Source organism: Stegostoma tigrinum, chromosome 1, assembly GCF_030684315.1.
Source record: "Stegostoma tigrinum isolate sSteTig4 chromosome 1, sSteTig4.hap1, whole genome shotgun sequence".
Classification (NCBI taxonomy): Eukaryota; Metazoa; Chordata; class Chondrichthyes; order Orectolobiformes; family Stegostomatidae; genus Stegostoma; species Stegostoma tigrinum.
Window position 1 is genome coordinate 139,547,793 of NC_081354.1, and position 27,317 is coordinate 139,575,109.

Below are 27,317 nucleotides of genomic sequence, written 5' to 3' on the forward strand. Positions count from 1 at the left end.
GATATCTGAGCTGCATCCTGCTTGAAACAGTTCAGTCATTCATCTTGAAAATCACTGTTCATCATCTTCCAGGAAAATGAGAAAGAAACACTGCAAATGCTGGAAATATAATGATCAGTTGTGCCTCGTAAAAGGGGAAAGGCAGGTGGTGCTGGTTTGTGTACATATCCTTCATCATGTTGAAGGATGAGATAAGCAGTCAATCAAATGCTAAATAAAGAAACTGTATATAAAAATCACCAGTGAAGTATCAGACATAAAAATGACAAGTGAGACAGGGGAGGAATAAAAAGTATCTGCAAACCCCAGTGACAATCTATATAAAATAATGGAACTAAAAAATTCCACTTAACTTTGATTTATCCAAGCAAACTACTTTTAATGGGCATGTGTACTTCTACCCAAATATCATAGCCTGGATTTTAAGGAGGGGCTGTAAAGCAGTAAGAAAGATGGAGGACAGCACACACGGACCAACACAGTCATCAGTTAAAGGCCTCTTAACACTGGCAACACACTAAGACCTGTCTGACTGACTTGGCAAAACCCAGGCCCCACTCATCTGAATGGAAGGGCATCCTCATCTACCAGGCACAGACCCAATTCCAATGATGCTGCTGACACTGCTGAGCAAAATCCAGACTGAGGAATGTAGCATGGTATCTAAAGTTTGATAATAATGTCAGCATACAGCCAAATCACAAAATGTAAACTACTTAGGTTCCAACAGCGTTGGGCCAAAAACAAAGCTAAAATGTTCCCCCTGCCCCACGTAGCCAAATGTTTGTACTGGTTCCTGACTTTACGCTCAACAAATTACAAGGTTTCTATTCTTTGTCTTCACACCTTTATGTTAAACTAATTTTTATACTCTTACTTTCCTCCAATTTCATCTTGGTCCAATTAACCAAGCCACCCTCAGAGCTTTAAAACAGCTACAGGTAGCAAATGAACACCGATAATCATCCAGCTGAGGTCCACTCAAGGAGTAGTATTTCATAATCAGACTTTATTATTTAATGCATTGGTAAACATGACTCATGATGATGTCAAAATAAATGACTTCAAAGGAAACCATAATAAAACTCTGGTATATGATTTGTTCCAGATCCACAATACACCTTATACATTTACCCTGGGATACTGAGCACTGCATAACAATTTCCAGAGTACCATTTCCAGGTTGTATAAGAATTACATTTTTAATTTGTAAAAAGCAAAAGACCATCAGTTACCGCAAAACCTAAAATTTCCCATCCCCAATCAATGCTTTGTAATTGCAAACATTTCTGTTCAGTAAAAAAAGTTTTCTTTCAACTACCCACACACAGAAGTGTACAGGCAGTCCCACAAGTGTTGAATAGAAGAACAATGGATTCCTGTCTTCTGTTTAGAATTGTTCCCTGTAAATAAAATTTGCTGTGGTATTGCTTCGACTGTTTTCAAGGCGGCTGTTAGTATTCCAGCACTCTGCAGTTTCTGGCAAGATCTCATCCCGGAACAGTGGTATAAGTTTCTATCAGGAGCCAGCCTGTGTTGCAATATTATTTGTTTTCCTTACCTGAAGCAGAGGAGAGAAAAAGAATATTACCATATTCTTAGCAACAAAAATTTCAGCTTGCTTCAATGGCAGCACAGTCTTCAGAGTTAGAAGGTTGTTGGCTCTACCTCATGTGAACATAGTGTATTCCACTGAATATTCTTCAAAGTATCATTTTCAGATGCAATGTTTTTTAAAAAATCAAGTGCCTGTCTGTAGGTGGATGTAAATGACATGGAAGGTATTTCTGAAGAAGTGTTATTTTCCTGTGCCTTGGTCTACATTTAGTTGATATCACTAAGATGTATCGCCTGATTATTTAAATCAGTTTAACTCGTAACAGTTTCTGCCTACAAACCGAACTGGCTACCTTTCAAAAGTAATATATTGACCACAATGTCCTCAGAATTTGTAAAGTGTTATAAAAAGATTGTACTCTCTCACTTTTCTTCAATATTGAGGGGATAGCTTCTGGATTTGCACTGAACTCTTCACCGAGCTTCTATTCATACCTTCATATTCAAATGTGGAAAACAGGCCTTTCTTAACTCCATTACTTTCTTTTCAGGCATTAGCAATCAAGCTTATTGACTGGGGGCTGGGGCTTTCAGAATTGTCTGACTCATGTATTTAAATGCAATATTTTGTTCATATCTTACCTACCAAGGACAGGGTATCGTTCAAGTCTAGAGGATCTGGTGAAAGTGGGGCTGGCAGAAAAACTCACCATAATGCAGAAAGACTCCAGAGAACAAATGGATCAATTCTATTTGAGCACTGCATGTTGTAATATAATGCATTTCATTGATAACGTAATGTTAAAATTCTGTTGGCTGATTTCTTCATAGAACAGTACAGCCCTTCGGCCCACAATGTTGTGCCGTCCATTATCCGACTCCGGCATCAAACTACCCTGCATATTACTATCATCCATTTGCCTATACAAGAGTCACTTAAAAGTCTCTAAAGTATCTGACTCCACTATCACTGCCATCAGCGCATTCCACACACCTACCACACACTGCGTAAAGAACCTACCTCTGACATCTCCCCTATACCTTCCTCCAACCACCTTAAAATAGTGCCCTCTCATAACAGTCATTTCTGCCCTGGAACAAAGTCTCTGACTATCCACTCTATCTATGCCTCTCATCATCTTGTACAACGCTCATCCTTCTTCACGCCACTGTGAACAGCCCCAGCTCCATCAACCTTTCCTCATAAGACCTGACCTCCAGTCCAGGCAAGATCCTGGTAAATCTCAGATAATAAAATGTGAGGCTGGATGAACACAGCAGGCCCAGCAGCATCTCAGGAGCACAAAAGCTGACGTTTCGGGCCTAGACCCTTCATCAGAGAGGGGGATGGGGTGAGGGTTCTGGAACAAATAGGGAGAGAGGGGGAGGCGGACCGAAGATGGAGAGAAAAGAAGATAGGTGGAGAGGAGAGTATAGGCGGGGAGGTAGGGAGGAGATAGGTCAGTACAGGGAAGACGGACAGGTCAAGGAGGTGGGATGAGGTTAGTAGGTAGGAAATGGAGGTGCGGCTTGAGGTGGGAGGATGGGGTGGGTGAGAGGAAGAACAGGTTAGGGAGACAGAGACAGGCTGGGCTGGTTTTGGGATGAGCTGGGCTGGTTGTGGGATGCAGTGGGGGGAGGGGACAAAACTGGGCTGGTTTTGGGATGCGGTGGAGGAAGGGGAGATTTTGAAGCTGGTGAAGTCCACATTGATACCATTGGGCTGCAGGGTTCCCAAGCGGAATATGAGTTGCTGTTCCCCAGGCTTCGGGTGGCATCATTGTGGCACTGCAGGAGGCCCATGATGGACACGTCGTCTCAGGAATGGGAGGGGGAGTTAAAATGGTTCACGACTGGGAGGTGCAGTTGTTTATTGCGAACCGAGCGGAGGTGTTCTGCAAAGCGGTCCCCAAGCCTCCGCTTGGTTTCCCCAATGTAGAGGAAGCCACACCGGGTACAACGGATACAGTATACCACATTGGCAGACGTGCAGGTGAACCTCTGCTTAATACGAAAAGTCATCTTGGGGCCTTGGATGGGGGTGAGGGAGGAGGTGTGGGGGCAAGTGCAGCACTTCCCGCAGTTGCAGGGGAAGGTGCCGGGTGTGGTGGGGTTGGAGGGGAGTGTGGAGCGAACAAGGGAGTCGCGGAGAGAGTGGTCTCTCCGGAAGGCAGACAAGGGTGGGGATGGAAAAATGTCTTGGGTGGTGGGGTCGGATTGTAGATGGCGGAAGTGGTGTAGGATGATGCGTTGTATCCAGAGGTTGGTGGGGTGGTGTGTGAGAACAAGGGGGATCCTCTTTGGGCGGTTGTGACGGGGCGGGGTGCGAGGGACGTGTTGTGGGAAATGCGGTCAAGGGCGTTTGGACATAAGCGGTGGAAAAACTGCTCTTCGCCTCCACGCTTACTTCAACTGGGAGCCTAACCCTCCCTCCACTGACTCCTTCACCCGCCTCCAATACAAGACTTCCTCCTGGCCACCACCCCCAGGCCGCCTACCCTCCCTCGACCTCTTCATCTCCAACTGCCGTCGAGACATTAACCGCCTCAACCTCTCCACACCTTTCACCCACTCCAACATCTCCCCCACAGAACAGGCAGCCCTCCGCTCCAACGCCAACTTCACCATCAAACGCGCAGACAAGAGTGGCACAGTGGTAGTATGGCGCACTGACCTCTACATCACCGAGGCCAAACGCCAGCTCTCCGACACCTCCTCCTACCGCCCCCTTGATCATGACCCTGAGCACCAAACCATCATCTCCAACACCATTCATGACCTCATCACCTCAGGGGACCTCCCACTCACAGCCTCCAACCTTATTATTCCCCAACCCTGCACGGCCCGTTTCTATCTCCTTCCCAAAATCCATAAACCTTCCTGCCCTGGTCGACCCCTTGTCTCAGCCTGTTCCTGCCCCACCTAACTCATCTCCACCTATCTGGACTCCATTTTCTCCCCTTTGGCCCAGGAACTCCCTACCTACATCCATGACACCACCCACGCCCTCCACCTCCTCCAGAACTTCCAATTCCCTGGCCCCCAACACCTCATTTTCACCATGGACGTCCAGTCCCTATACACTTGTATTCATCATGCAGATCCCTCCGCGTGTTCCTGTCCCACAGGCCTGACCAGTCCCCCTCCACCGACACCCTCATCCGCCTTGCCGAACTCGTCCTCACCCACAACAACTTCTCTTTCAATTCCTCCCACTTCCTACAGACTAAGGAGGTGGCCATGGGCACCCGCATGGGCCCCAGCTATGCCTGCTTCTTTGTAGGTTATGTGGAACAGTCCCTCTTCCGCACCTATACAGGCCCCAAACCCCACCTCTTCCTCCGTTACATTGACGACTGTATCGGTGCCGCCTCTTGCTTCCCAGAGGAGCTCGAGCAGTTCATCCACTTCAACAACTTCCACCCCAACCTCAAGTTCACCTGGGACATCTCCAACACATCCCTCACCTTCCTGGACCCCTCAGTCTCCATCTCAGGCAACCAGCTAGTAACTGGTGTCCATTTCAAGCCCACCGACTCCCACAGCTACCTAGAATACACCTCCTCCCACCCAACCTCCTGCAAAAATTCTATTCCCTATTCCCAATTCCTCCGCCTCCGTCGCATCTGCTTCCAGGATGAGGCATTCCACTCTCACACATCCCAGATGTCCAAGTTCTTCAAGGACCGCAACTTTCCCCCCCACAGTGGTCGAGAACGACCTTGACCACATCTCCCACATTTCCCGCAACACATCCCTCACACCCCGCCCCCACCACAACCGCCTACAGAGGATCCCCGTTGTTCTCACACACCACCCCACCAACCTCCGGATACAACGCATCAGCCTCCGACACTTCCGCCATCTACAATCCGACACCACCACCCAAGACATTTTTCCACCCCCACCCTTGTCTGCTTTCCGGAGAGACCACTCTCTCCACGACTCCCTTGTTCGCTCCACACTCCCCTCCAACCCCACCACACCCGGCACCTTCCCCTGCAACCGCAGGAAGTGCTACACTTGCCCCCACACCTCCTCCCTCACCCCTATCCCAGGCCCCAAGATGATTTTCCATATTAAGCAGAGGTTCACCTGCACATCTGCCAATGTGGTATACTGTATCCATTGTACCCGGTGTGGCTTCCTCTGCATTGGGGAAACCAAGCGGAGGCTTGGGACCGCTTTGCAGAACACCTCCGCTCGGTTCGCAATAAACAACTGCACCTCCCAGTCGTGAAACATTTTAACTCCCCCTCCCATTCTTCAGATGACATATCCATCATGGGCCTCCTGCAGTGCCACAAGGATGCCACCCGAAGGTTGCAGGAACAGCAACTCATATTCCACTTGGGAACCCTGCAGCCCAATGGTATCAATGTGGACTTCACCAGCTCCAAAATCTCCCCTTCCCCCACTGCATTCCAAAACCAGTCCAGTTTGTCCCCTCCCCCCACTGCATCCCAAAACCAGCTCAGCCTGTCTCTGCCTCCCTAACCTGTTCTTCCTCTCACCCATCCCATCCTCCCACCTCAAGCCACACCTCCATTTCCTACCTACTAACCTCATCCCACCTCCTTGACCTGTCCATCTTCCCTGGACTGATCTATCCCCTCCCTACCTCCTCCACCTATACGCTCCTCTCCACCTATCTTCTTTTCTCTCCATCTTTGGTCCGCCTCCCCCCCTCTCCCTATTTATTCCAGAACCCTCTCCCCATCCCCCTCTCTGATGAAAGGTCTAGACCCGAAACGTCAGCTTTTGTGCTCCTGAGATGCTGCTTGGCCTGCTGTGTTCATCCAGCTTCACACTTTGTTATCTTGGATTCTCCAGCATCTGTAGTTCCCATTATCTCTAAAATCCATGCCCTCTTGTTCTTGATTTTTCCCCAAGCTGGAACAGGTTTTCTTAAGTTTCTCTGTCCAGATACATTGATGATTTGAATACCTATATCAAAACTCTGCTCATGTTTCTCCAATGAAAACAGTCCTAACTTCTTAAATATATCTACATAACTAAGGGTCCTTTTCCCTAGAATCATTCTTAATCTTTTCTGCAGTCTCTGTGATGCCTTCACATCTTCCCTAAAGAGCGGTGCCCAGACCTAAACAAAGCTACCATCTTTAAACTTCTGATGAAAGGTCATTGATCCGAAATCTTAACTTCATTTTTCTCTACAATTACTGCCTGCCTTACTGCGCTGCTCCAACTTTACTTGCACTTATTTCAGATTTCCAGCATCTGCAGTAATTTGTTTTTACTTTTAATCTCGACCTGCGTGTGGCTGACTCTTAGGTGCCCTCTGAAGTGCCCTAGCAAGCCACTAAAGTGGAAGGTGGCTCACCATCTTCTCAAGGGCGATTAGGAATTACAATAAATGCTAGGTGTTCCAGAGATATCCACATTTCAATAAGAGGAGGCTGAATAGATTGGGATTATATTCATTGGAATTTAGAAGAATGAGGGGAGATCTTATAGAAACATAAAATTATGAAGTGAGTAGGTAAGATAGAAGCAGGGAAGTTGTTTCCACTGGCGGGCAAAACTAGTACAGGAAGGTATAGCCTCAAAATTAGGGAGTCCAGATTTGGGACTGAAATGAGGAAGAACTTCTTTGTCCAAAGGCTTGTGAATCTGGAATTCCCTGCCCAGTGAAGTTGTTGAGGCTTCCTCATTGAATGTTTTTACAGCTAAGGTAGATAATTTTTGAATAGTACAGGAATTAAGGGTAATGGTGGATGTGTTGCTAAGTGGAACTGAAGTCATCAAAAGATCAGCGGAGCAGGCTCGAAGGGCCAGATGGTCTACTCCTGGTCCTGGTCCTTACGTTCTTAACAATGAATAAAATAAAATCCAAAAACACCAAGATGTTGCTCCTAACTCATATTTGCTGTTTCATTCCTTTCAATTTTTAATACAATCTTTCAGCCTAATTCCATATATAATAAACCTCTTTAATAATGTTATCAGTGGTAGCTTGTTCAAATCTTTCGTAATTCTTTGTACACTACATCCATCGCAGTTCCTCACCCAGCATACCTTCCACCTCAATAACTTGACCAGGCATGATCTTAATTTCTGAATTTCACATCAGTTGATTTGAATTACTTTCTCCTCAGGTATTTAGCAGCTTCATGTTTAAAGATCTCAGGCTTCTCATTACCTAGGTTAGTTGCCCTCCATTTGTAAACGGGGAATACACTGATCACTCTCTAACCCTCTGGCACATATTCATGCTGAACAATACGATTTATAGAGATTTAATTTCTCGCATTTCATTTGTATCATTCGAGTTCCAGATGCCAGTACGTTTTCTTAGCTCAACTAAAAACCTCTCATCTTGTTTGTAGCCAATTCAGGATTTACCTCCTCCATAACATCCTTGAAGCACTTCATAGGAGTATTTGTTAAGCAACCTAGTAAGTTTTATTTGTCCTTTCTTCTCAAGGACCCTTTTTCACATTTAACAGTTCTTTTTACTGACACAGATGTACAATACCTTGTTTTTGAGGTCAATCTAAACTCTCCTATAATCTCTATTATGCCTTGTTTTCTAGTTTGAAATGGATAGGATTGCAATCATAAACATGGGACCTTCTTGAATATTACTAATTGCATAGTTAATTACATATTGTTACTCTGTATCAATGCAAGCTCCTACTTTTAAAAAATGTGATCCACAATGTGACAGCTCACCTCAGCTACCTCACTACTCACCTTTCTAAAACCTGCCCTATTTAAATTTAGTCCCCAGTTATCACAACCTTCACTTCCTACTTATACGATAACCCTCATCACAGTCAATACTTAAGAATACTCATCAACATGCATCTCATTAATCGATGCATTTCACTTCTTAAATTTAGACCTGGTCACATTCTTGAATTGTAGAAGTACAAATAAATTACTTAAGGAATATACCCTACATGGATTTTAAGAATTCAATTTCTGTCCAACATTTACTCACTCCACCATCCAATCAATGAATCGATAATTAAGCTTCGCTAGAATTATTTGGTGTGTTCACTCATGTCCTCAGACAATCAACAAATTTCATTTTTTAAAAATTTCCTTCTCATGGACAGCAAAGACATGCCTGTGGGAAGGAGGACCCTAGGTAAGGGGCTAAATTATCCAAGGTTAACCAAGGAAGTTAAGGACTATGTTTTTTTCCTTCAATGTGGTACAATATGTACAGTCATTTAGCACAGAAACAGACCCTTCCCCCACTTCGGTCCAACCCACCCATGCTGACCAGGTTTCCCAAACTAAACTACTCCCACTTACCTCCCACATGCTGTAACAGCAGAGCATTTATAAATATGTAACAAAAATCAAGGACAGTCAACTTACCAACAAAAAGGGGAAACTATGACAGACAAATTTATTACAGTTGTTTGATTAGGTAATAAGCAGGACAGATGATGGGGAACCAGTAGACAACCTGTTGTACTTCCAAAGTGCTCAATAACGTACCATACATAAGGTTACTTAATAAGAGCCCATGGTGTTGCAGGCAGTGTTTTAGTACATTGCTGGAAACAGTACATAGGGGGAAGTTATTCTTGCTCTTAAAAAGAGAAAAGGTGATCATTTGGAAAGAAATGATATGCACCGTGGGGAAAGGCAAGAAATTAGAAACAAGGTAATAAAATTGGTACAGGCAAGATGAGTTGAATGCCCTCCTCTGTGCTGTAACAATTTTGATTTTCTGTAATTAACATGGATCAAAGATTGTTTAAACAACAAAAGACAAAGTTGGGATAAATGCAGCATTTTCAGGATGGCAACTGTAACTAGTGGAGTGCCACAGGGATCAGTGCTGAGGCCACAATTATTTATAATACATATTAATGACTTGTTTGTGGATGATATAAAAATAGTCAGGAAGGCATGATGACACAAAGACTCTATAGAGAGATAGAAGTAAAGTCAGTGGGCAAAAATTTGGCAAGTGAAATGTAACGTGGGAAGTGTGAGATTATGTACTTTGGCAGGAGGAATAGAAGAGCTGAATATTGCTGCAGCTTGGATGGATTTGGGGGTCCTTGTACATGAATCGTCGAAAGCTAGTGTAAAAGTTCAGCAGGTAATTTGGAAGGCAAATGAAATGTTCACTTTTATTTCCAAGGGAATGGAGTATAAAAATAGGGATATCATGTTAAAACTATACAAGGCACTAAATCAGCTCACACCAAGAATGCTGTGAACAGTTTTGACCCTTTACTTGAGGAAAGATATACTGGCAATGCAGGCAGTGCAAAGCATGTTCACTAGATTGATCCCAGGCATGAAGGAATTTCTTAGAGAAGCTGAGTAGGTTGGAACAAAAACAAAGTTACTGGAAAAGTTTAGCAGGTCTGGCAGCACCCGTGAAGGAAAAAAAAGTTAACGTTTCGGGTCCGAGGAAGGGTCACCGGACCTGAAACATTGACTGTTTTCACCTTCGCAGATGCTACCAGAGCTGCTGAGCTTTTCCAGTAACTTTGTTTTTGCTCCTGATTTACAGCATCTACAGTTCTTTCAGCTTTTACTGAGTAGGTTGGATTTGTAGTCATTGGAGTTGAGGTTCTTATGTGACTTGACTGGATTAGTGCAAAAAAGGTTCTTTCACTCGTTCAGAGAGTCTACAGCTAGAGGACATAATCTGAAAATATGGGGTCAAGACAGAGACAAATAATTTTTCTCTCTTAGCTGGTCATAAATCTGTGGAATTCTTTTCCACAAAGTGCTGCTGAGGCTGGGTTGTTTAGTATATTCGAGGCTGAGATAGACAGATTTCTAATTAAGAGAATCAAGAGTTATTGGAGAAGGTAGGAAAATGGTGTTGAGGATTATCAGATCAGCCATGATCTCACTAAAAAGGTAGAGCAGGATCGATGGGCCAAATGGCCTACTTCTAGTATCAGTATTATGGAGTACTAGTACTGCAACCCAACTAGTTTTCTGATTCCTTTTTTCAACTCTTGTCCTTTTTTGTATACACAAGTACTCTATAAACCACATATTCCCACCTTTGCTAAAATTGCTACTCCTTGTTATTTTTTTCCCCCAGATGCTGTCCCTACTGATACTCTCAGCGTCAATAATAAAGCGGCATGATTTTAAGGTGAAAGGCAGGAGGATTTGAGGAAAATGCTTTTCACCTACAGAGTGGTGGAAATGTAGAGTGCACTGCCTGGGAGGACAGTTGAGGTGGAAAATCTCACAACCTTTAAAATGTACTTAGATGAGCACTTGAAATGTCATAACATTCAAGGCTATGGGCCAAGTGCTGGTAACTGGCTCTCAAGTAGATTTAGAGTACTTTTGTCAGTACATACTAAATGGGCTAAAGGGCCTCTTCTGTACAGTATTCTATGATTCCATAAATTGATCAATTCATTTCTCATGCCTGCCAAGTTTACAATCATGTTCTAATAAAATTACAATATAATTGCTTTCTTCTACTCTGAGCACCACAATAAAAGTTCTTTATCTATTTTGTTTGTGCACAATGTCACTTCCTTTGCAATGCCTGTTCAAGCTAAAATTGAATTCCTTTATCTGTCTTTTCCCTGAAGCCCACTGCAAAGTTCCAATTGATACTAGTCTAAGATTAGAATGTTCAACAAGTTCAGAATTCAATCAGATGTATTGACCTAATAAACCGTTAGGGATATTTTAATTTTGAAAAATACTGGACACAAGACAGTAAACTTATTAGATATAGGGGGCTTCAGTAATAGGAGTAGATTGATGGAACTGAGATTGTTTTCCTTGGAGAAGACTGAAGTGTGATTTGAAAGCAGCACTAAAAGTCATGGAAGATTTTGACAGAATAGATAGACAGAAACAGCTGTTTTTGATATAAAGGATAAGAACCATTGGGCAGGGATCGGGACTTAATGTGTTATTCTTAGAGAGGGGGCATGAACACAATGGGTCAAATGGCAACCATGTTTTATAACCAATCCACCATTCCATATGCAAATGTGAAGTATTTATTACTTCACATTTGTTTTAAACTTGCAGCTAAATTACATCTTCCATTTTTCTGCCTAATTATATTTTTATCTAAAACATCTAATTTAGATCATCTACACTGAAATCTTTGACCATGTGAATTTAACTCATTTACATAAAACAATCTAGACATCACTTATTCCCAAACCCCTACCCATTATGTCATCCAACAAGTCTAGCTGCCAAGGCACCAAACTCTGGAGCTACTTCCAAGTGTTCCTCCCTTTCAACCTCCATCTTCTTTCAAAACATTCCTTAAAACCTACCTCTTCATCAGAGTCTTTGGTCAATCTATCCCAATATTTCCTTATATGTCCCAGTATTAAATTTTCTTCACAGTGCTCCTATGACCTATTCTGCTAAAGGCACTACACAAATGCAAATTCATGTTTTGTACCCTGCAGTTCATTTCTTATTTCTAGAATTTACCAAGATTCCTTAAAGTTCAGAGCTTTACAATTATCCTTTGGTGTGGAATTTCACCCAACACCTTTTCGAAATGTAAGTACATCAGCTTAGAGATCTTCTGCACCCAATTGGTCTCTCTTTACTTCAAAAAGTCGAGGAAGTATGTTCAGCTACAATCTTCCTTTCTGGAAGCCATGTAGAATACTGTTTATGAGGCTAGTTCACACAAGATCACTTCTGATTATTAGAATGGAAGCAAGACTAATGGATCTTTAGTTGTTTTGAGATTGTGTTCTTTTACTTTTGGAAGCCAACTTTCAGTCAACCAATAGCTTTCTCATATTCAGTGACAGTTTCAGAATGGTATCAATGTACCAATACCCAAGTCTCTCCCACAGCATTTCAACATTCCAAGATAAGAATATTCTATTCATGGAGACAGGGTATAAAGGTTCAGAATAAATCTAAGGCTTCAATCTCATTTATGTAACAGGGCAAACTGAGCCTGTATTCTCTAGAGTTTTGAGGAATGAGTGGCGCTCTCAATGAAACCTAGGAATACACAGGGTAGATGCAGATGAGATGTTTCTCCTGGAAGACTAGAACCAGGGAGCACAATTTCAAAATAAGGGGGATGCATTTAGGTTTGAAATGAGATTTTTTTCCACAGACAGGGTAGTGATTCTTTGGAATTTTCTAAAGCAGAGGGTTGTGGGAGCTGGGGTTTTGAGTCTATTTAAAATAGAATTTGATAAATATTGGATTATTAATGGCATAAAGGATTATGGGGATAGCCTGAGTAAAAGGCACCAAAGTGTTTGATCAGCCATGATTAGATTAAATGGCGATGCAGACTCAATGGGCGGATTGGCCTATTTCTGGTCCTGGGTAATGACTGGCTTTGTCTAGATTACATTTGTTTAGGGGTGGGATGTTGTTCATTGTGAATATTCTGAATGATTGTTTCCACCAGATATTAATTTTTGGGTTCGTCTTCATTTTCAAACACATCTGTCATTTATTCTTTTTACTTCTTCTCTAATTGTCATCTGATTGCTTTTACACATGTGGCACATTTTCATCATTTCAAATAACTGCAGCAGTTGCACTATTTCTAAATATCTCTGTCTTTCTGTTTATTCCTTTAGAAAGTTTTCATTTTCATTATCTGCAGTGGACTTATTCTTCTTCCTCTTCAGAATTTAAATACACTATACTTTGTCTTGTTGAGGCTCACGTTTACCTACTTCGACCTTAGTCATCCTAGGATCGTATTTATAATTATGCCCAGCATTATTTATTTAAAGATATTCCATACTCTTACATGAGGTATGGTGATGGATAGAAAGTTGCACATTCACCTTACACTGGAAGCATCTCAAATGAAGCTTAGTAACCAATATGCAGCTAAATGTGGTCTAACTATTAAATTATAATGGCATCAACGTAAAACTTAGAAAATCAGGTTCCACTGCTTTGGAAATATAGATCAATATTCATCTTGCAATGTTTTTAAAATTTAACAAAAAATGATAATAACTACTTGGTTTCCTCAAGTTAATTCTGTATTGCCTTCCACTTTGCAAACACCTAACATACAAATTTTTATATGTCAGCAACCCATATATTTTGCAAAAAGTTTGTTTAAATGCACAACTGGCCCACAACTTTTTACAACATGTCTTTTGCTCCTTATTTTAAATTTCTTGCTGAAAAGCTGAAACTTTTTTTCCTGTAGGCATAGACATAGAACAGTACAGCACAGTACAGGCCCTTTGGTCCATGATGTTGTGCCGAATTTATACCCTAATCCTAAGGTCTATCTAACCTCCACCCCTACCTTATACTATCATCCATATGCATATCTAATAGCTATTTAAATGCCCCTAATAAAGTCAACTCCACTACCCTCTCCAGCAATGCATTCCATGCCCCGACCACTCCCTGAGTAAAGAGCCTACCTCTGACTTCTCCGCTATATCTACCTCCACTCACTTTAAAACTATGCCCCCTCATAATAGCAACCTCCCCACTAGTAGTGTGTCTCTGGCTGTCCACTCTATCTATATCTCTGATCATTTTGTACACCTCTATCAAGTCACCTCTCATCCCTCATCATTCTAAAGAGAAAAGTCCTAGTGCTCTCAACCTTTCCTCATAAGACCTTCTCTCCCTTCCAGGCAATATCGTGCTAAACCTCCTCTGCACCTTTTCCAATGCTTCCACATCTTTCCTGTAATGAGACGACCAGAGCTGGACACAATACTCCAGACGTGGCCAAACCAGGCTTTTGTATAGCTGGAGCAAAACTTCACGGCTCTTGAACTCAATCCTTCTATTAATGGAAGGTAACACACCATACGCCTTCTTAACAACTCTATCCACCCAGGAGGCAACTTTCAGGGAAATGTGGACATGAACCCCAAGATCCCTGTGCTCCTCCACACTGCCAAGAATCTTTCTGTTAACCCTGTATTCTGCTTTCATGTTTGTCCTTCCAAAATGAATCACCTCACACTTTTCACAGTTAAACTCCATCGGCCACTTCTCGGCCCAGCTCTGCATCCTAGCAATGTCCCTTTGTAACCTAGAACAGCCCTCCACACTGTCCACAATGCAACTCACCCTCGTATTGTCCGCAAACTTGCTAACCCACCCTTCCACTCCTTCATCCAAATCATTTACAAAAATCACAAATAGAAGAGGACCAAGAACAGATCCTTGTGGTACACCACTTGTAACTGAGCACCATTTTGAATATTTTCAATTCACTACCACCCTTTGTCTTCTAAGGGTCAGCCAATTCCAAATCCAATCTGCCACATTTTCCCCTTTCCCATGCCCCCTTACCTTCTGCATGAGCCTACCATGGGGAACCTTATCAAACGCCTTACTTCAATCCACGTATACCACATCCACTGCTCTACCTTCGTCCATGTATTTGGTCATCACTTCAAAGAATTCAATAAGGTTTGAGAGGCATGATTTACCGCTCACAAAATGCTTCTAAACTGTTGCTATTATATAAAAATGAAGACTTTTATTGAAAACTAATACAGGTAATCCTTATGGAATTATAATTGTTAAAACAAAATTTAAAATAAAATAGACTTACACATGAAGAAGTGTTGAAGATTTTGCAATGATCCGCCTGCTGTAAAGTAAGCCCAAGTGGCCATAAGAGCCATGATCATATATGCTGGAATAAGGCTGCCTTCATAGATTGGATTCAGAAACGTCTGTAGGATTGCAAAGAACAAACACTGTAGTCTGATATGCCTTGTACACAATCATGAATGCCAGTTAGGCTGAAATTGTAGTGTAAAATAATAATTATATTGCTGAACAACAAACAATGTTTGGATTTATAGTTAGAGGAATATATGGTACAAACAGATCCTGAACATCTTGGAATACTTTAAAGAGAATCTCAGCAAAGCATTTTTTAAATGCAATATTGGGTGTAGGCACAAGCTGAAAAATTTGAAAACAATGGTAGCTTTAAGTTCAGCTAAAAATTTAAATTAATTTTAATTTTGCATGACTGAAGATATATTCTACATGCAACAAGGCCTTCATGAAACATTCCAGTAAAATAAACCATCCAAGCAGGGACCATTTCCTCCATGAAATGCTGTTCCACTTCTCCACTCCCAAAACCTAGACCATAAGATGTAGGAGCAGAACTAGGCCATTTGGAGCTCCACTTTGCTCGCCAGTTCTTTCTCTTTCTTTCTTTGTCATGTCTTTTACCTCCATTCTCTCTCTCCCTCTGCAGTAATTCTATCTCCAACCCCACCCCTTTCAGCTACCTACCTAAGGAGCTGGGTTGTTACCAGGAACCACGTGTCGGGAGCTGAACATGTGGGCTGCATCCTGTGGCGGCAGGGCAGGACTGGGGCAGTGAAAAGGAAAAGGTGGACTCTCAAGTTATCTTTTTATTTCTTATCGTATTCTAAGTTAATGTGAATGGCGCCACATATGTTCGGCAAAGGTACTCACTTTTCACATTGAATACAGATGACAATAAATGATTCAATTCAATCTTCCACTTCTTTGCTCACTCTCCTAGGCTGTACAGGTCTTTGAGGTTTCCCCACTTGTCAACACTACCTGTCCCACCACCTGCCTTTGTGTCATCTGCAAGCCTCTTTCTTCCTCCACACACTCCTGTTTCATCTTCCCATGCAATCACAAAATATGCAGCACCTACCTGTTTACCTACTATTTCCTCACTACCCAAGGTTCCAAACATAACTTCTAGGTGAAGCAGTGATTTACCCGCACTTCATTAAATCTAGTCTACTGTGTCCACTGCTCACAGTGTGTTCTCCTCTACATTGGGAAGAGGAAACACACACTGCTTTGTCAAACATCTATGTTTTTCTGTACAAAACGATCATAAGTTTCTAGCAGCCTGCCACTTCAACACGCTACTGCATTCTCTGGCTCAGCATCAGGCCTACTGCAGGGTCCCAGCAAACACTTATCTAAACCAACATCAAATAAATTCACTGCAGTTTGTCTTGGAGCATACAACCCCAGAAGCAATTTGCAACAGCAGCCAGATTAAGGGATATCCAGTGTCAACTGGACGAACAGCATCACAGTTTCCACCTCGGTGCCTTATAGCCCTCAGAACTCTATATTATATAGAGTTTAACGATTTCAGAGCATGAACATCTTCTTCCATGTTCGTTACGCCTCATCCCTAATGCCTGTTCTGTATGGGTCGCTCCCAACCCATTTTTAAACTATCCACAGTCCTCATTAGCAGCTATCCAGCATTTCTCTCTTTCTGGCTTATCATCAGCAATTGCTTTGTCCACCTCTTATTCCTCTCTCTCTGGGCACCATCTTCATCTATTAAACTCAATCCTTTTGCGTGACAGATGGTGGGAGATTTTCAAGAGACAAGAAGCAAGTTACTTGCTTCAGAATTTTCAATCTCTGAATTGATCTTGTAGCCACAGAACTTAACAATGGCTAGTGCAATAACACCAAGGATATTGCAAGGACTAGTGGCTTAGAAACTGAAAATTAGAATTAAACCTTTCAGGAATGAAATTTGGGAATAATTCCTATACACAAGCAGACAGATTCTAGAAATCTGCCCTGAAAACAAGAATTTAAAGACAGACGAACCTTTAACTTTTGGCAACAAAGATCTGTCAAGGTCAATATTAATATCTTAAGAAAAATAAAAAAAAAAATCACAATCTTAATGAATGATGGAACAGCTTTGAGTAGCAAAATGATCTATTCCTGTTTCCATGTTCCAATGGGAATTCTCAATTTATAAATGGCACTTCAGCATTAGCTATTCAAATTATAACATCATTTAAATTATAGGGATTCAATCCTTGATTTTAGTTGAGTTCATTAATACCAAAAAAGAATAGCAAAGGAAGAATGATCTACCTCACCATCCCATGTGACAGAGAAAGGAAGAATTCTGCTACAGTTCCCACTCAATTTAAGTGGCCCAACCCTTGTTGGACTATATGAATGCTACAATTCCACCCCAGTCAAAATTTCTGTCCAATTTCACATACACTAACTGTGCTGTAGTCTACTCTTTCTGCATTCTATTTGATATTAAGATCATTCACATGCTTCTATTATGGCATACAAATTTCTCAGGAAGATACCACCAAATGACATCATACAGAAGCAGTTCTGGCATAATTTAAGATGCACACGACCTGAAACACAAATTTTTAAAATATATTCAAGAGCAGGCATCTTACCAGTCCTGATACTAGCAAGTGTGTTCCAATAACTGATACAACAGCAAACCATCGTTTCTTCTCAAATCCATCAAAGAATAGCACACTCCAGAAAGTATGCAACAAGATGATGGCCATGGTCATAAAAGCTGTAATAAAAAACAAAGCACATTGAAACAGTGAACTGCAGAACATTCTTCAAGTGGACATCACAAATTTATAAACATATTCTGTAAACACCTTTCTGGCAATGAATAATGCAAGTAAGAATTTGCACCATTTTATAGCAGCAAAAGTATTTTATTAGGTTAAATTCAGTCACAAAACAGAAGGTGGAAAAGGGATGAAATGGAATATCTATTCCCAATGCATTAACAATGGCACCTAAAATCATTTGCTCACACGCAAACAACTTCCCTGCACATGGTATGCTTCAATCTGGCTGCTGTTGCAAAATGCTTCTGCGGTTGTACACTCCAAGAGAAACAGGTGTGAATTTGTTTGATTTCACTTTAGATCAAGTGTTTGATAGGTGCTCAGACTTGCACTTGTGATGGTTTGCCACAATCAGTACCCGATACCAATTAAAATCTAACTGTCCTAGATATTTGCCTTTGATGATTCTCTTGTGCCACTTTAAACCAAAGAACAGGGTGTGCACATATGTTGGCTTCTTCCACTGCAGCATCATACTATAAATTGCTTTAATGGTCACCCTGTTGCAAGGCTGGTGTGATCTTGCACAAGTGCACGTAGTGCTCCACCTGGTGGTGACATTGCTATGATTGCAAACAAAGTGAAATTGGGTTTGATAATGTAAAGACCATATCATTTTATTTTCCTCTATTTTTGATTGTAAACTGAAATAGAAGAAGACAGCTTTAAAAACCAAGGATCATGGAAGGGAATGATACATTTTTTAAAAAGTATGGTACCAACACACTAATTGTAAGTTCTGCTTATTCTTGTTTGTTCAACCAGTAAGCGAAGTACTGGCACCAGCAAGTGCTTCAAATGGGATTCAGCCAACAAGTAGCTGGTTGGTGTGTATAATGATGATCAATTATTGTTAGTGTGCCTGCCAACAACTATGTGATCGGCTACAAGGAGGCTAGACAGCTTATGGGTGTGAAAGAGATGGCAGAAGCCCTCACACCTCCAGACAGGAAGGTTCTGTATTTAATACCTTAGAAAGTTAATTTATTTTCCCCCACCAGTTGCTTTAAGCTGTAGCTTTTAGCCAACAAGTCAGTGAGTGACTATAAATTTGTGAACCAGTTATTCTGAACCTCCTGCAAGGAAGTAAAATGCATTTGCCTAAGAAGTGAATTAACGAGCAGCAAGTCCTGATGTGCAAGACGATGATCTCAGTGAACAGGGTGGACAGGGATTATTAAACTGCATTCCGAGATTTTCTCCCCAGTCATCGTACCAATTCCGTGTGTCTATCGACACGTGCATCAAGGAGGGGGAAATCAACATTTCATAGCTGTATATCCCTAGCTAGAATCTACTTTTTCATAACTGATAATAATTCTTGTTAAGTACAGAAACTTTGCTTGTGCTTTTTAATCAACCCAAGTCTTTTATAAAATCTTTTTGATACTATGAACAGGTTGATTTCCAGGTGAAATGTGACAGTAGTACTTGTTGGGGATAATGGGAACTGCAGATGCTGGAGATTCCAAGATAATAAAATGTGAGGCTGGATGAACACAGCAGGCCAAGCAGCATCTCAGGAGCACAAAAGCTGACGTTTCGGGCCTAGACCCTTCATCAGAGATGATGAAGGGTCTAGGCCCGAAACGTCAGCTTTTGTGCTCCTGAGATGCTGCTTGGCCTGCTGTGTTCATCCAGCCTCACATTTTATTATATAGTAGTACTTGTTGTTTGGGTGTCACAATGTCTCTCAAGGTTCTGAAATGTTTCCTATCGTGCACCCTTCACTTCTGGCATGAATCAGGCTAAATGCTGTATTAGTAAACTGTTAGATCCCAAATACCAAACATCTACCAAAAATACAAAAAAAAGTACGGATCTGGAGATACACAAGTCATACAGGAGGAGAAGTATGGCACGTTTTGGATTCCAAAGGATATTGGTGTACTAGTCTGGTTTTTAGAATAACCTAATGGATTCATGACCACCATTATGTATAATAGGTTCTTATCCCAGATATAAAATCTTCAACTACTGTGGTGAAAGATGAATTCATGACACTGGATTATTAGTCTACATCTTGCTAAACAATAATTTAAACATTATGGTACCATCCAGAACAAAGCAGCCTGTTTGATTGGCACCATATCCATCCACAAACATCGAGTCCCTCCACCACTGATGCTCTATAGCAGTGCTGAATGCTATCTACCAGATGCACTGCAGAATTTCAGAGTCATTCGATAGCGCCTTCTAAACCCAGAATCATTACCATCTAAGAGAACCAGAGCAGCAAATTCCCCTTCAAGACACACAACATCCTGACTTGGAAATATATTACCATTCCTTCAGTGTCACTGGGTCAAAATCCTGAAACTCACCTCCCTAAGGCATTGTGAGTCGACCCACAGCACATAGATTACAGTAGTTAGAGAATTCAACTCAACTTCGCAAGGGAATTTGGGGATGGACAATAAATTCTGGCCCAGTCAGCAACACCCACATCACAAGTGAATTTTGAAAAAGCTCAGTCACTATTGGTTATGTAGCTCAGTAGACGTGGGCAATGCTGCCAGATGGACTCTGAACAGTAGCCTATTGTCATAAAGTAATGATTCTGCTGCCTAAACTAATGTGAGCTTGTGCTGAGCAGGTCACAAGCATCATGTTGGCACATCATGAGCTGTACAACATTGCCATCCTGATGGAACAGCTCTTGCCATTAGGTATCAAACAAGAAGCTGAGGAAGAGCATAAGGAGGTAGCAGTGACAGAGAGGAGGCAGAAGACATGAGGAAGGATCTTTTCTGCATGGGGCTGTATGTGCACAACTAATTCAAATGCAATACCAGTAACCAGTAAAGACAACAAATGTTGATCAGCTAGCAACACTCGTAGCTCAATAATTAATGAAAAAATCCTCAATGACAATTTCTCATGCATCAACTATTCCATCCTACCTCAGGCAATCACATTATTCTCTTTGTCAAAATGTAAAGATTTAAATAATCATAAAATATGTACCCCAATACAAATTTGGAAATGAAATCATACCATCTCGTATAAAAATAAACAAATCACCATTACACATCCCCAAAAGCCTTATATCTATGTGCCGACTGCTACGCAGCATTATTCGAAAGGCAGTAGCATTTCTCGTGCAAAGTTGTTGCCTTTCATTGGAAGAAATGCCAGATGACCTTAAAAAGGACAATGTCAAGCATGTCTGGGACAAAGAAGCTGAATTTCAGACTGCACCAAATCAGCAGCAGTTTCAAGATAATAAAGTGTGAAGCTGGATGAACACAGCAGGCCAAGCAGCATCTCAGGAGCACAAAAGCTGACGTTTCGGGCCTAGACCCTTCAGCGAGGGTGATGGGGTGAGGGTTCTGGAATAAATAGCGAGAGAGGGGGAGGCGGACCGAAGATGGAGAAAAGAAGATAGGTGGAGAGGACAGTATAGGTGGGGAGGTGGGGAGTTGGGGAGTTTCAGCTGGCTGGCCTGGGGCATTAACCAAATGGGTAGGGGCCTTAGTATGACTGTTTCATCCTGAAAGTTGACAAAACTTTGGTTTCCACACAGCACTGCCCACTCTTCCAGTACATAGAACATAGAACAATATAGCACAGAACAGGTCCTCGATGTTACGCCGACCTGTGAACTAATCTAAGCCCCTCCCCTACACTATCCCGTCATCATCCATACGCTTATCCAAGGACTGTTTAAATGCCCCTAAATGTGGCTGAGTTAACTACATTGGCAGGCAGGGCGTTCCATGCCCTTACCACTCTCCGAGTAAAGAACCTGCCTCCAACACGTGTCTTAAATCTATCACCCCTCACTTTGTAGCTATGCGCCCTTGTACAAGCTGAAGTCATCATCCTCAGCAAAAGACTCTCACTGTCCATCCTATCTAATCCTCTGATCATCTTGTATGTCTCTATTAAATCCCCTCTGGTCCACATTAGCACCAATGACATAGGTAGGAAGAGAGATGGGGATTTAAGGCAGAAATTCAGGGAGCTAGGATGGAAGCTTACAGCTGGGACAAACAGAGTTGTTGTCTCTGATTTGTTGCCCGTGCCACGTGCTAGTGAGGCGAGGAATAGGGAGAGAGGGAAGTTGAACACATAGCTACAGGGATGGTGCAAGAGGGAGGGTTTTGGATTCTTGGATAATTGGGGATCTTTCTGGGGTAGGTGGAACCTCTACAAGCAGGATGGTCTTCACCTGAACCAGAGGGGTACCGATATCCTGGGGGGGAAAATTTGCTAAGGCTATTCGGGTGAGTTTAAAATAATTCAGCAGGGGGATGGGAACCGAAATTGTAGTTCGAGTACAGGAAAGGTAGAGAGCAGGGATGTCCGAAATCAAGTTTCAGGGACGCAAGATGGCACCAGCAAGCAAGAAGTTGGTTTGAAGTGTGTCTACTTCAACGCCAGGAGCGTCCGGAATAAGGTGGGTGAACTTGCAGCATGGGTTAATTCCTGGGACTTCGATGTTGTGGCCATTTCGGAAACACGGATAGAGCAGGGACAGGAATGGTTGTTGCAGGTTCCGGGATTTAGATGTTTCAGCAAGAACAGAGAAGATGGTAAAAGTGGGGGTGGGGTGGGGGGGCGGGGGAGAGGGAGAGGAAGTGTGGCATTGTTGGTCAAGAACAGTACTACAGTTGCAGAAAGGATGTTTGGGGACTCGTCAACTGAGGTAGCATGGGCTGAGATTAGAAACAGGAAAGGAGAGGTCACCCTGTTGAGAGTTTTCTATAGGCCTCCGAATAGTTCCAGAGATGTAGAGGAAAGGATAGCAAAGATGATTCTCAGTAGGAGTGAGAGAGACAGGGTAGTTGTCATGGAGGACTTCAACTTTCCAAATATTGACTGGGAACACTGTAGTTCGAGTACTATAGATGGGTCAGTTTTTATCCAGTGTGTGCAGGAGGGCTTCCTGACACAGTATGTAGATAGGCCAACAAGGGGCGAAGCCACATTAGATTTGGTACTGGGTAATGAGCCCGGCCAGGTGTTAGATTTGGAAGTAGGTGAGCACTTTGGTGATAGCGATCACAATTCTGTTATGTTTACTTTAGTGATGGAAAGGGATAGGCGTATAGCACTAGGCAAGAGTTTTGGCTGGGGGAAAGGCAATTACGATGAGATTAGGCAAGATTTAGGGACCATAGGATGGGGAAGGACACTGCAGGGGATGGACACATTAGAAACGTGTAGCCTATTCAAGGAAAAGCTCCTATGTGTCCTAGATAAGTATGTATCTGTCAGGCAGGGAGGAAGCGGTAGAGCGCGGGAGCCGTGGTTTACGAAGGGAGTGGAATCACTGGGCAAGAGGAAGAAGGCTGCTTATGTTAGGATGAGATGTGAAGGCTCAGTTAGGGCGCTTGAGGACTACGAGGTAGCCAGGAAAGACCTAAAGAGAGAGCTCAGAAGAGCCAGGAGGAGACATGAGAAGTTGTTGGCGGACAGGATCAGGGTAAACCCTAAGGCTTTCTATAGGTATTTAAGGAATAAAAGAATGACGAGAGTTAGATTAGGGCCAATAGTAGTGGGAAGCCAGGGAGGAGATTGCAGAGCCTTTGGCATTAACTCGTCATTGTCTACAGGAATAGTGCCAGACGACTGGACGATAGCAAATGTGGTTCCCCTGTTCAAGGGGAGTAGAGACAACCCTGGTAATTATAGACCAGTGAGCCTTACCTCAGTTGTTGGTAAAGCGTTGGAAAAGGTTATAGAGATAGGATTTATAATCATCTAGAAAAGAATAAATTGGATTAGGGATAGTCAGCACGGTTTTGTGAAGGGAAGGTAGTGCCTCACAAACCTTATTGAGTTCTTTGAGAAGGTGACCAAACAGGTAGATGAGAGTAAACCAGGTGATGTGGTGTATATGGATTTCAGCAAGGCGTTCGATAAGGGTCCCCACAGTAGGCTATTGTACAAAATGCGGAGGAATGGGATTGTGGGAGATATAGCAGTTTGGATCGGAAATTGGCTTGCTGAAAGAAGACAGAGGGTGGTAGTTGATGGGAAATGTTCATCCTGGAGACCAGTTACCAGTGGTGTACCGCAAGGGTCAGTGTTGGGTCCACTGCTGTTTGTCATTTTTATATAGAACATTACAGCACAGTACAGGGCTCTTGGCCCTCGATGTTGTGCCGACCTGTCATAACCGATCTCAAGCCCATCTAACCTACACTATTCCATGTATGTCCATATGCTTATCCAATGACTACTTAAATGTACCTAAAGTTGGCAAATCTACCGTTGCAGGCAAAGTGTTCCATTCCCTTACTACTCTAAGTCTCATTTTTATAAATGACCTGGATGAGGGCGTAGAAGGATGGGTTAGTAAATTTGCAGATGACACTAAGGTCGGTGGAGTTGTGGACAGTGATGAAGGACGCTGTAGGTTGCAGAGAGACATAGATAAGCTGCAGAGCTGTGCTGAGAGGTGGCAATGGATTTCAATGCGGACAAGTGTGAGGTGATGCACTTTGGTAGGAGTAACCAGAAGACAAAGTACTGGGCTAATGGTAAGATTCTTAGTAGTGTAGATGAGCAGAGAGATCTCGGTGTCCATGTACACAGATCCTTAAAAGTTACCACCCAGGTTGACAGCGCTGTTAAGAAGGCATACAGTGTTTTAGCTTTTATTAATAGAGGGATCGAGTTCTGGAACCAAGAGGTTATGGTGAAGCTGTACAAAACTCTGGTGCGGCCGCACTTGGAGTATTGCGTACAGTTCTGGTCGCCGCATTATAAGAAGGATGTGGAAGCTTTGGAAAAGGTGCAGAGGAGATTTACGAGGATGTTGCCTGGTATGGAGGGAAGGTCTTACGAGGAAAGGCTGAGGGACTTGAGGCTGTTTTCATTAGAGAGAGAAGGTGGTTGAGAGGTGACTTAATTGAGACACATAAAATAATCAGAGGGTTAGATAGGGTGGATAGGGAGAGCCTTTTTCCTAGGATGGTGACGGTGAGCACGAGGGGGCATAGCTTTAAATTGAGGGGTGAAAGATATAGGACAGATGTCAGAGGTAGTTTCTTTACTCAGAGAGTAGTAAGGGAATGGAACACTTTGCCTGCAACGGTAGATTTGCCAACTTTAGGTACATTTAAGTCGTCATTGGATAAGCATATGGACATACATGGAATAGTGTAGGTTAGATGGGCTTGAGATCGGTATGACAGGTCGGCACAACATAGAGGGCCAAGAGGCCTGTACTGTGCTGTAATGTTCTATAAAACCATTAAGTATCAGTTTCTTTATTTTTTTCCATGGTATCACTGGCAAGTGATAGAGCATTTGGAGATGTATTTACTGATGATGTCCACGTATGTTGCACATTCCCACTTGCCCTAAGCTGAGCGGTTTGAGACCGTTAAGAGTCAACAACATTGCTGTGTGTCTGGAATCACATGTCGGCTAAATCAGGTAAGGACAGCAGATTTTCTTCCTTTAGGATAGCAGTGAACCAGATGGGCTTTTACAACAATTAAAATTTCATGGTCACCATTACTGAGCATGGCTGTGTATTCTCAACTTATTAGATGAATTTAAATTCCACTTGCTGTTGATTGTGGGTCTTGACCTTGTGACCTCAGAAAATTATCCTGGACCTCTGGATTACTGGTCCAACAACATTATCTCTACACCATACACTCCTCTTGACTGATGGAGACTTTAGACAGGTGCATGATTGGTGGCATGGTAAACTAAACTGTAGCTGAGGTTAGTGGTGTTAAAGATAGAGCATTTGGAGATGTATTCACTGATGATGTCCACCTATGTGAGATCATTAAACATCCAATGGCATTGCAACAAGGTCCTCGGCGCTACACTCTAGTGTTATCCTGGTGTTAACTCTGCAAATCATCTGTATCTACAGCCTCTCATTGCATAGTTGGAGGGTCTCCTGCCCAATATATGTAGAAAGTCTCCCTTCCTTTCCACCTCTGGCATTGTGCAGCATCTCTTCATTCTCCCAACCATAATGCATCCTTTAAAAAAAAAAGAGGCCGACTAGATTTAAATGCAAATTTACAAAAGTATTGAGCTGGAAGCCAATATACAAAATAGCCGCAACTTGTGTTGAACATTCGATATTCTTTCGCCAAAAAGAGAAAGGCCCTCTAGAGACAAAAGATGAATCTGATAGCTAAAGCAATTTAGGGTTTCAGATATCTAGCATGTGAATAAAATTCTGAAAAGTAATTTAGGTAAATCAAAATATGATTTAAGGATCTCTCCTATCCTTAAGAACTATCCCTTTCCAAACTTCAAGGGGACCTGCCATATCTACAACCTTGTAACAACTTGAAGGCTGAAGGCAGCAGAGTCAGGGCAAACTCACTGGCCGCAAATTACTTTCTAAATTACAAATCATCTTGATATGGAAACAATCACGATTCCAACAACACTGCAGAGCCAAGATCCTACAATTGCACCCAAAAGAGTGCAATGGGTGTGCTACATCACTTGTACCACCAATCCTGGTAAAAATTAACGACCTAGACCTTGGTCCATTGACACAATTTCAACATTTGCAGATGATATGATCCTTTGAAGTATTATGTACCAGCTGAAAGACATAGTATAGAACTGGAATGGGAGGACAAGTGGCATATAAAATGTAATGTGGAGAAGTGTTAAGTAATTCACTTTGGTAGGAAGAACGCAGAGATGTGATATAAAAGGGTGAATGCTAAAGTGGCTACCAGAACAGATGATGCTGAGATGTATATGCAGAAATCATTGAAGATGGTAGAAAAGGTTGCAAAAGTTGTTAGTAAAGCATGCAGTATCATACATGCGGAAAACCATGAGGCTGTGTGTCTTGGCGGAGAAACTGATGTTGGCAGAATGTTTCTTAAATTATGAGGTTGGAAAGATGTAAATGTTAAAAGGGTCACGGGTGTCCTTGTCAATAGTCTCTAAAGGTGAACATACAGGTGTAGCAAGCTGTAAGGAAGGCAAATGGTGGGTCATTGCTGCTCGGAAAACTCTAGGTTGGAGATGCTGCTGCACAGTGGCAGTGACTGAAAAAAAGATGAGAATAAAAATTGAGGAGGGAGATTTTACAGTGTCCATAAGAATGGGCAATGTGGTGTGCAGGGTGATGGGATTAGGTAGGATGCAGAATGCTGATTTGCTGACAGCAGGTTAAGAAGCACAAGTAAAGTCAGTAGACAACTGACAGTCATTGGGCCTCATCCTGGCCTGCAGCAGGTTTGTATTTGTAATGCATTTGCATGTCATTATTACTCACTAACACAGAAGCTCTTCTTAACAAAGTCCTAACTTCAAGTGGGGCAAAAAATCTAATCACACTCAGTTCACATATGCACAAACAATATGGCACTAGTTGACTTCAAATATTTATTTCTAAGGTTAAGTTTCCTGGATTCATTTTACAATGCAAAAGAGGAAAGCAAGAGAATGGCA

At 42.3% G+C, this 27,317-nt stretch overlaps 1 protein-coding gene across 1 annotated transcript in view; it reads right to left on the reverse strand.

The window, feature by feature from the left end:
- Positions 1-989: 989 nt before the first annotated feature.
- Positions 990-27,317, reverse strand: part of LOC125453872 (gamma-secretase subunit Aph-1b-like) — a 77,935-nt gene continuing 51,607 nt past the window's right edge. Inside the window, exons 5-7 of the mRNA XM_048533966.2 lie at positions 17,721-17,848; positions 15,086-15,209; positions 990-1,561 (exon numbers count right to left, since the gene is read on the reverse strand). Coding sequence (XP_048389923.1) covers positions 1,545-1,561; positions 15,086-15,209; positions 17,721-17,848 — 269 coding nt within the window. The 3' untranslated portion in view covers positions 990-1,544. The remainder of the gene's footprint in view (positions 1,562-15,085; positions 15,210-17,720; positions 17,849-27,317) is intronic.